This window comes from Cyprinodon variegatus, unplaced genomic scaffold (genome assembly GCF_000732505.1).
Source record: "Cyprinodon variegatus isolate N-32 unplaced genomic scaffold, C_variegatus-1.0 Scaffold1756, whole genome shotgun sequence".
NCBI classification, from domain to species: Eukaryota; Metazoa; Chordata; class Actinopteri; order Cyprinodontiformes; family Cyprinodontidae; genus Cyprinodon; species Cyprinodon variegatus.
The window spans coordinates 1-10,495 of NW_015152209.1; the positions used below are offsets into that span (position 1 = coordinate 1).

Sequence of the window (10,495 nt, forward strand, 5' to 3'; positions counted from 1 at the left end):
TTAGAAAATGCTCTGTGAGTCACCGTGGAATATCATTCACACACCCAGTACTTGTGTTGAGGGGGTGAGGGGGGATGGCATCCCCCTCATACCATCCCCTGTGACATTTTATCACTGAATGTGTAAATTTCTATTATATATTTACAGTAATAGCTATAATATTGCCCTTTCAACATTTGGCAGGTCGTGCGCTTACGAGAAACCTGGCCAAATTACGGTGGCCCAGAGGGCACATGCGATTTAATTTTCATCCTCAGTGGTGCAACCAGCGGAGCAGCTGACGATGCTCTGAACAGCGTCACGGCCAAGCAGCAAAGACAACGTGATTTTAGGGACTTTATTTATAAGAAGGCAAAAACTAACGCATCAGGTAAGTCAAGAGTCAGAAGACATTACCTTTTCTAAGCTTACCATTGTGTCACCTAATATATAGAAGTCCTAATCTCTGGACATAACAATAGCATGCAAGACTAGGTAAAGTAGTTTGAAGCGCAAACATTTTTCTGTCTTTAAAGTTGTCATGACACACGAGAATTAGTCTGGAGAGTACAGGGATTGCTAAACATCCAAAATCTGCATTTAGGTTGTGATCTGAACATAAAATGAATCTGTAGACTGCTGCTGTTTTGATGGATGACAGCCAGAATCTAGAAGATGCTGGAGAGACAAGTGGAGCTGTGGCTGAGAGCAGTGGAGGAAACCTGCAGGAGAGAATCGAAGGTTTGAAAAATGCATTTTAATTAAGCCATTTAAGACCCGTGCTAAGATTATTATCTTTAAAGAACTGCCAAATGTGATGTAAATGTCTGGCCAGTGGTGATAAATGAATTGAATGTTGACGTCTGACTGCAAGGTCCCTCATGTGACTTGCAGAATGCGTGTCGTCCGATCAATGGTTAATGGCTTCAGTTTGGCGGATCTGTTAAATAGATTTAACTCATTCATTGCCAGCATGTAGCCTAGCTTACATTAAATTAGCCAATAGAAGCAATTCTGATATTCTGATAATCAGTCTATTTTATAAAATAAATACTTTAATAGATTTTATATAGGCTTATTTCATTTTTAGGCTAATTTTAATGTATTTGAATTTGTAAGCAGTTTTTTTCAGATTTTAAAAATTATTTTAACTGTTTCAATTTAATTAATTTAATTTGAATAAAAAAAAATACTTGACTTGAAAGAATTCAGATATTCATTTGGAATGTTTTATGAGGTTTTGTTCCAAATCTTAATAGATTCATTGCCAAAAGATTTTCCAAAGTAAAATCAAAGAAGTGTCCCATCATGACTATGAAGCTGATCCCAGTGGGAAATTAGTCTCTAACTCTGTAGGGGCAGTGATAGTCATGCCAGTCCAGGGACTGACTGTAGTTCTACTGAAAGGTGCCTTGGTCAAGGTCAATGACAATGCATGTTGCTTTAGATTAATAGACTATATTAATAAGGCTATGTATGCTTAAAAAAAAATCAAAGGTTCCACCATTCCCCCTTCTTTTTTTTTTAAACTCGACATCTGCACACACTCCTTGGCAGATTAATATTTAGGGAGTCTCTTAGTGGATAAAAATGATGGAAGAGAAGAATCAATTTTAATTAAAAACACTGTTCTTATTTTCACATTTAGCAGGTTAATGTTTATACTTTGGGTGTTGGAGTTTGAACAGATTAGATTGGAGCAGGCCCAGATTAACAATGTGCAGAACCTCAACCTGAGTGCTACATTTTATCAATCTGGCTGTCTGGCTGTGAGAAAGCCTGTGACTTAGTTGGGACAAAAAAAGATCAAATTTTAACCAAAATGTCATCATAAAGTGCAGATCTGTGAATAGTCTGCCTTTGAGCACATTCAGGTGTTCATATCTTCACTTTTTGATCAATCTTGCTGCAAATTGTGTCTCCAAGCTTAAACTGAGGCCTCAACAATATCAGACAATGACCATTTTTTCAGTAATCAAAGGAAAATATTTATAGATGATTGACTGAGCGAATCCTTCTTTTAAGAATGTTTTTACACAGCAGTCTGATAAACATCAGGATGAACCAAACAGCATTGGTCGTAGTTTATAGTTAATCTTAAGTATTTCTGAACGATAATTTAAAAAAGCTATAAAAAGGAGTTTCTTCCTTACATCTATTGTTACCTTTAAACCAGCATGTAATTGCATAAGTTTTAGTGCAACATGAGTAGAAAAGATGTTTTCCATGCAAATAATTTCAATAAAATTATATATTTTATACAAAGCATAAAATGAGATAAAAAGAAGGAATATTTTTGGTCTTTTTTCTGTTTTCCTTATTGTTTTGTGTTTGGGAAAAAGGAAAAAAAGAATCTACTGTAACATGAAACTGAATGAATGAATCATTTTACTTGTTTTCCAGAACGATCTCTGGTAGCCAGACCATGCTGGGCGGCAGGCGAAGCATCTCAATGCCGTCGAACTCCGAGGCGTTCCAGGACAGCCTGTAGTCGGTCCATGTCTGTGTCACAGCAGTACAGAGACGGTTCACATACACAGATAAAGGCTTTTTATGCCTGACAAAAGGAAGAAAGTTGTTTTGACGTACATGATCGATCCACACGTTTGTCAACAGCGTCTCATCAACTTCTTTCTACAGATGGCCGAGAAGGAAATAGAGATTACAGGAGGTATGCGAAACAGACAAAACTATAAACTGCTTAGTTTTACCGCTTCATGTGATACATAGACGAGACAAACTGCACACATCATCCCCACAGTTAAACACAGCGGTGGACGCATGATGCTATGGGGACGGCTTCTTTTTCAAGGAGTGATAGAGGAATCTGTTAGTTGATATGTGGATGGATGACGTTCAATAGGAAGAAATCTAAGCATCTAAGGTTGTGCAGCTACGTCTCCCAGCCGTCCCAGGAGTAAGGAGGAGATTCCAGGATAAAGGCAGTAATTCAAAGCTTTTTGACATAAATGCCACCCGACTGCTCTTTGTAGAGATGCTTATACACTTTTCTTTGTTCACTTCATCATTTAAACTTCTGCAGATAAAGTTTTGTCAATAAATAAATAAATCAAAGTTTACACCAGAAGTTTAGAGGAAACCTAAACTCTGGCCTGTGGACTTCTACATCTAATGTTATCCTTTCGGTTTATCGCTCCACTGAGAGTTAACCCCAACATTGACCAACCAAATCCTAAAATCATTAGATTTAATAGTTTCCTAATTAAATCCCCTGTAAAACCAACTTCTAGTTTGACCTTCTGTCCTGATTTCATAAATGTTGGCCCTGCAGTACTGCACTCTGGCCACACCATGGAGCTCAACTGGTGTTTCTCAGTATAATATTCTTCTGTACATCTTTGGCTCTATGGTACATATTTGTAACCACTCTGTGGCTGAAAGCTGTGTACCAACTGAACTTAGAGCAAAAATTTGTAACTTAAATGGTTTTTTAAGATGATGATCTTACAGAGCTCATTTTAATCCTGCATCCATGTTTATTTTTGATTCTGTTCATGGTGGAGAATCCTGCTTCACAGCAGCAGGTTGAGCCAAACATCCTCTAAATGTTCAGGGTCATCTTTGAGCACCATTTCACCATGTATTAACAGGAGAAGCAGCTCAAATGAAATTAGACACTGAAGTCGGACAACCTGCAATAATTTATAAATGTTTTAAATCAGGCTGGGTCCGGATTAGCCAGCAAGTGGGGCCGGATCCGGACCGACTAACCTGTGACCTCTGATCTAAGGATTACATCATGAAGGTATCTGCTATCTCATAAGGAGCATGCGCTGATGTCAGTTATGTATACCAGCAGATGTGTCACAGAGCTTTGAGTTGTTCAATAACCTTTCAGCAAACTGGACCAACCTGCTGGATCACTTTTTCAGTTTCTCTGACCAAATTATTCCTTCTGTGGCTTGATAACCTTTTTCATCACTGATAATCTCGTACCCTTTTGTTCCTAATTTGTTACTCATTCCATGGAAAACCTGCATGATTTTTTCCTTCAAGAGGAATAATCCTGTTCACAAAGTGTTCCTTCATTGGTACTTACTGAATGGAGCCTAAACAGCCTCTTCCAGCATATCCTATTAGAAAGCCTTCTCCTCCACACTGAGGCGGTCACAATAAAAAAAACATAAACATGCAGGGTTTTTTTTAAATGTTTTTTTTTTTTACTACCAGAGAGATGAGGTTGGAGAGCGTGAGGGCCAGATAAACGTCAACGACATCCTGCTGCTTCTGGACGGGCCTTAACTCCTTGTTGTATTTTTTCTCTTTGAACAGGTGGTTGATCAGACGCTCCTCCTCATTCCTGCACAAACACTCTGATAAACAGACAGAACCAGCTGTCAGATTCAAGATGTTCGCTTTAAGTCATTTACTGAGCTGGAAGGTCATTATATGAGGAGCACTAAGGCCAAAGCTTAATGGTAATTTGATACACTGAGAACATCTAGGCGGAGCTGAAGCTTACATCATCACTGTAAGAAGGTTCCCCTCATTCACTTCATAAGGTGTTAGTATCAGGATATAAAAAACATGACCTGTTCTTTAACGGGTCGCAGATGTATTAAAATCTAACTTGAGCGTCCAACAGTTTTGAGAAGGCCTGAACTGAAGTGTGTACAAAGAAAAAAAAGCCTTCAGTAGATCAGCTCTCTTGTTGACCATAATATTTGATGCTTCAGATGTTTTTTGGAAAATATTTTAATCCAGCTAAGGCCTGGGCTTTGATTAGGTTATTAAACAAGTTTTTCCTTGCTGCGTTTTGGATCAAAGCTCTGTTTCTGACCCAGCTGTCAGACTCTAACATAAAAGAAAGCAGCTCTTCATCCATGGAGGGTCCATGATATATGAAAAAAATATTTTTTTTGTAAAGTGAAGGACTTCAGTTTGTTTAGATAAGGCCTTGTATGCGTTTCCAGATCGATGGGCAGCCTTTTTATTTCTCTGATGCTGCCTTTCCATGTCTGCATTGTGTTGAACACATTCTAGCTCCACAGAACCAATACAGATCAGTTAATTCCCATTGGGAGCAGATGTAGAGCACGCATCAGCTCAGAATGCTACAATGCTGCAGTTTAAATGAACAGTTATGATTCAATATGAACTATAAAAGAATTACATCCAGAGAAGTATGACCATAAAACCAAAACACCTTGTACTTTCTTGTCACCATCACAGTGAAAAATTGCTGCTGTTATGGACCATACAGCCGTCACGGGTTTGAGGCCCGGCCTAATGCCGAGTCTCTTCCACCCCCCTCTACTACTATATCCCATATACCTGCTTTCAAAAAAAAAAGGCCATTCAAAATAGTCTTAAAAGAAAAAAAAAAATCAGATTTTCAACACCATAACTAACTGTATGTGCTCTCTTCATCCTCTGACATGGGAGCTGGCTCGGAGCTCGTCTGCCTGGCTGTGTGTTTCCTGGACGGGGCCGCCTATGAAGCTGGTTAAGCAGTTTCTCCTGTATGTCTGCTTCTTTCTGTATGTCTGCTTCATTCTCCTTGAACCCCAGTCAGCCTCTGCATATGGTTCTGCTGGAGGTTTGTTCCTGTTAAAAGGGTTTTTTCCTCTCCACTGTCACTACAAGCATGCTTGGCATGAGGGATTGCTGTCCAGTCGATGCAATCAGCTGGTTTTCCTTAGATGGAAAACCAGCTGAAAAATTAAAGTGCCTTGCGATGACAGGTGTTGTGACTTGGCACCATATAAATAAACTTAATTAAACTCTATTCACTGTAGACCCTAAACTCAGAGCGATCTGTGTTCTATGCGTTGTCACCAAGGTCTCCAACTAAATTTGCCTAAGTTGTTGCTAGCTGCTGTTTTGATAATAAGTTGCTAGATAGTTTCATGACCTTGCTTTAATTTCATACTGCTGGCCAGCAGGAGGCGGGGCCTATGCTGAGAGCAGCCGTGTGACATGAGGCACCTGTAGACATGCCTAAACAATCCTCAAACACAACATTATTATTCCCCCAAATTCAACTCTAGTCCCGCAGTGTATCCATAAAAAGCTATTTTTTTAAACACATGTAGAAAAACATTTGTGAAATTGATTGTGTTTAGAAGGAAGTTGTGCAATCCCTTCACCAGGTCTTTAAATATTCTATGGATTGTTTAACACCCACAAATTAATGGGTTTTCTATAAACCAAAAACAGATTTCCTGTTTGCTCATTTTTCCAATAGTTCATTTGCTGATCTAAGCAGGTTTTATTGAGCTGGACTTTGAAGTGAAAAGGTAGCGGACCTTTGGTCTAGAACAGGGGTCGGCAACCTGCAGCTACAGAGCCGAGTGCGAATGCCGCCCTTGCGGCTCCCTGGAGCTTTTTCAAAAATGAATGAAAATGGAAAAAGATGGATTTCTTTTTGGATGTTAAATATGTTGTGCAGGAGGTCAAACAAACATTCATAATGTTTTCCAAATCCATCCATTTACCGTCATGCTTATCCCAAGTGGGGTCACGAGGGGTGCTGGCGCCTATCTCCAGCTGTACAGGCGAGAGGCGGGGTACACCCTGGACAGGTCGCCAGTCCATCGCAGGACATTTATGTTTTCCATTGTTGTGAAAATTTGTATAATCAATAAATTTAAACAAAACATGTAAAAAATTCTGTCAACAAAGATTTGCGCCATAGCCTACGATAAATGTTTCAGTGCGGCAAGGTGCCAGGCAGGTGGCTGTTGGGTGTGACTCTGGCCATGAATCTCAAAGGGAAAAAAGGAAGATAGCTGATCAGAACAGATGATTCTAAGAAGAATGGAACCGTTGCTTTCATTACCAACACGGAGGGATTGCCTGCATTTATCCTTTGTAAGGAGAAGTTTTCAAATAATAAAACAAGTCATTTGGAAAGGTATTTCCAGGGAAGACATGCTAAATATGCAGCCAACCACTAAGTTAGGAGTGAGAGAAAAAGTGTAATTGCGGTACGCTTCTTCTGGATAAATTAGAAGACATCAAAGATAGATTTAAAAGGTGGATTACATCTCCAGACTCCACTACTGCTGCTAGTCTTGGGCAGGCATGGAAAACCGTCCACAGATCAAACAGGTAGCGCTCTGATGCAGGGAATGGAACTTTCTTCCATTTTTTTCTCCAGATCCTCAAAATAAAATAACACCATAAATCTGATTTCTTTGTTTTCTATAATTTCATCAATACAACAAAACCTAAAACATTTATATTGTAAAGGAATTTAAACTTAAAGCACCAAATATCGTACAGCAGAGCAGTCACATTATGTGACATTTGCTCAAGGATAAACATTTATTCATTAATGCTTGTTATATATTTAAACCAACACAGTCCTTTTTTTTTTTTATAGTGGGCTAATACAATTTTACATTTTTGCAGCTCCAGACGGATTGTTTTTGTTTGGTCCTATATGGCTCTTTGAACAGTTTGGGTTGCTGACCCCTAGAATCTAGGGGGTTCTGGTCCATTTGATCTGGAAATCAGTCCTCTCACTAATGGTTTTCCTAAATAAAAAAATACAATAAAAACACAGTAAACCAACGTTCTCTCAAACACTGACAGGAGAAAAACAAACAGGGGCTGGACGTGTCTGCATGAGCCGCCGCTGCTCAGCTTTCCTGTACAGCAGCTGTTCTGTGGATCAGATTCCTGCTCCTGATCAGCTGTCCACACAGAACCGACAGGCTTCTTCCAGCCTAAAGCTTTAGTTCCTCCAGAGAAACTCTTGTTTAGACCCTTTTATCTCCAGTTAGATTCAGGTCACAAACTTACAATAAACAAAATGACCGGATCTTATCTTATTTTGGCCTAATTCTGGATTATGTGAAATACTAAATTGCACTTTTTCTTTCTGTGAAATAAAAGTAAAACAATAAAATCTTAAGTCAAAGAGATTGTATGAATCATTCGTACAAAGGTTAGACCTACAAAGAGCAGCATGTTGTTAAATTATGTAAAGTTTAAAGGTTTTTTTTCCTTACACAAGAATATATTTAAAAGGAAATGTAAAGATTTTTTCCCCCATCTCCAAGTGGAAACAAAGACATTACCAAGCAGCAATAGAAATAATTAACTTTGAAACCGAAAACTAATCAGAGTCAAGCAGAGGACTCAAACTCATTTAGATGAAACCTAAAATGTTCCCATAAACTCACCGTGTGCGACCAGTGTGAGCAGGGAGACCGTGAGCAGCGCAACCCGGTGGAGCTCCATGGCCAACTGGCTGAGTGGAGCACAGGCCGCTTTACCCACCAACCTTCATCAGTAAGTGACAAGCAGCAGCTGCAGAAACACAGGGCAGAAAATAGAAAAGTGACAGCAGGAGCGAGCAGCCGGAAGCATGAAGAACTTGGTGGTTTCAAAGGCTCTACACACAGTCATCGCAGGACGATCTGGGAGAAAATAAAGAACAAATCTATAAACTTTTCAACTTATGATCTAAAACAAAAACTTTTTTTTGTTTATCCCAACTTTGATGCACCAAAAGTTGAGTTTATCAAACCAGCTCTCACTGAAATAAACTCTAAATGCTCATAAAACAGTACCTACCTACTCAGAGAAAACAATGATTATGATGCTCCTCTATTCTAATTTTCTATACATACAGTCATGGCCAAAAGTTTTGAGAATGATTCAAATGTTAATATCTACAAAGTCTACTGCTTCAGTTTTTATAACGGCAATTTGCATATACTCCAGAATGTTATAAAGAGTGATCAGAGCAACAGCAATTAATTGCATATCAATATTTTCCTAGAAAATGAACTTTATCCCCCAAAACACCTTTCAACAACATTGCAGCCCTGCCTTAAAGGAGCAGCTAACATGGTTTCAGTGATTGCTCCATTAACACAGGTGTGGGTGGTGATGAGGACAGGGCTGGAGATCAATCTGTCAGGATTCAGTCAGAATGACACCACTGGACACTTTAAAAAGAGGCTGGTGCTTGGCATCATTGTTTCTCTGCTGTGAACCATGGTTATCTCTAAAGAAACACGTTCAGTCTTCATCGTAGCTAGAGAGATTGCACCTCAGTCAACAATCTATCGCATCATCAAGAACTTCAAGGAGAGAGGTTCCACTGTTGCCAAAAAGGCTCCATGGCACCCAAAAAAAGACCAGCAAGCGCCAGGACTGTCTATTAAAAGTGTTTCAGCTGCAGGATCGGGCTACCAGCGGTGCAGAGCTTGCTCAGGAATGGCAGCAGGCAGGTGTGAGTGCATCTGCATGCACTGTGAGGTGGAGACTCTTGGAGCAAGGCCTGGTCTCAAGGAGGGCAGCAAAGAAGCCTCTTCTCAGCAGGAAAAACATCAGGGACAGACTGATATTCTGCTAAAGGTACAGGGAGTGAACTGCTGAGGACTGGGGGAAAGTCATTTCTCTGATGAATCCACTTTCCGACTGTTTGGGACATCTGGAAAACAGCTTGTTGGGAGAAGACGAGGTGAGCGCTACCAGCAGTCTTGTCTCATATCAACTGTGAAGCATCCTGAAACTATTCATGTGTGGGGCTGCTTCTCAGCCAAGGGAGTCGGCTCTCTCACAGTCTGACCTAAAAACACAGCCATAAAAAAAGAATGGTAACAGAATGTCCTCTGAGAGCAACTTCTCCCAACCGTCCAAGAGCAGTTTGGTGATGAACAATGCCTTTTCCAGCATGATGGAGCACCTTGCCATAAAGCAAAGGTGATGTCTAACTGGCTCAGGGAACAAAACAGAGAGATTGTGGGTCTGGAAACTCCCCTGATCTTAATCCCATTGAAAACTTGTGGTCAATCATCAAGAGACGGGTGGACAAATGAAAACCTAGGAATTCTGACAAAATGCAAGCATTGATCGTGCAAGAATGGAACGCTATCAGTCAGGATTTGGTCCAGAAGTTGATTGAGAGCATGCCAAGAAGAATTGCAGAGGTCCTGAAGAAGAGGGGTCAACACTGCAAATATTGACTCATTCTAACTGTCATTAAAAGCTTTTATTACTCATAATATGATAGCAATTGTATTTCTGTATGTGATGACAACATCTGACATACACATGAAAACCAGAGGGCAGAAGATCATGTGAAAATACATTTGTGTCATTCTCAATACTTTTGGCCATGACTGTAGAAGATAAAGAAGGTCAAGATTAGGGCTGGGTATTTACGCCAAAGTCCTGAATCGATTCGATTTTGATTCATAGAGTTCTAAATCGATTAATTTCGATTCAATCTGTTTTTACAATAATGAAAGTGGTTCCGCTGTGTTTCAGAATACTCATGTATTCTATTTATTTCCTGTCATAGTAAAAACTGCAAATTTGTAAATCGGACACTTTAAACATAAGATGTGAACAAAACTGTCTCAAAAGTGCAAACTTGTTTGTGAAAAGTGAAAAAGTGAAGCCTCACTCGAGCAAGCAGACGTGACACAGCAGACATGCATGAGCTGCATTATCTTCACTGCACAAACCATATGTGCAGCGTTGTCTGTAAAAACTATAGGGTCATTGCTGGTCAGCCCCATTTGTTAATGTC

The 10,495-nt window shown here is 39.7% G+C and overlaps 1 protein-coding gene across 1 annotated transcript; it reads right to left on the minus strand.

The window, feature by feature from the left end:
• Window positions 1-2,328: 2,328 nt before the first annotated feature.
• On the minus strand, window positions 2,329-8,245 carry LOC107104470 (acetylcholine receptor subunit delta-like). Its single transcript, XM_015404467.1, has 4 exons — window positions 8,133-8,245; window positions 4,168-4,313; window positions 2,569-2,613; window positions 2,329-2,481 (listed from the first exon to the last, which is right to left on the minus strand). The coding sequence occupies exons 1-4, from the start codon at window positions 8,188-8,190 to the stop codon at window positions 2,368-2,370; spliced, it is 363 nt and encodes a 120-aa protein (XP_015259953.1). The 5' UTR covers window positions 8,191-8,245; the 3' UTR covers window positions 2,329-2,367.
• Between the last annotated feature and the right edge of the window lie 2,250 nt (window positions 8,246-10,495).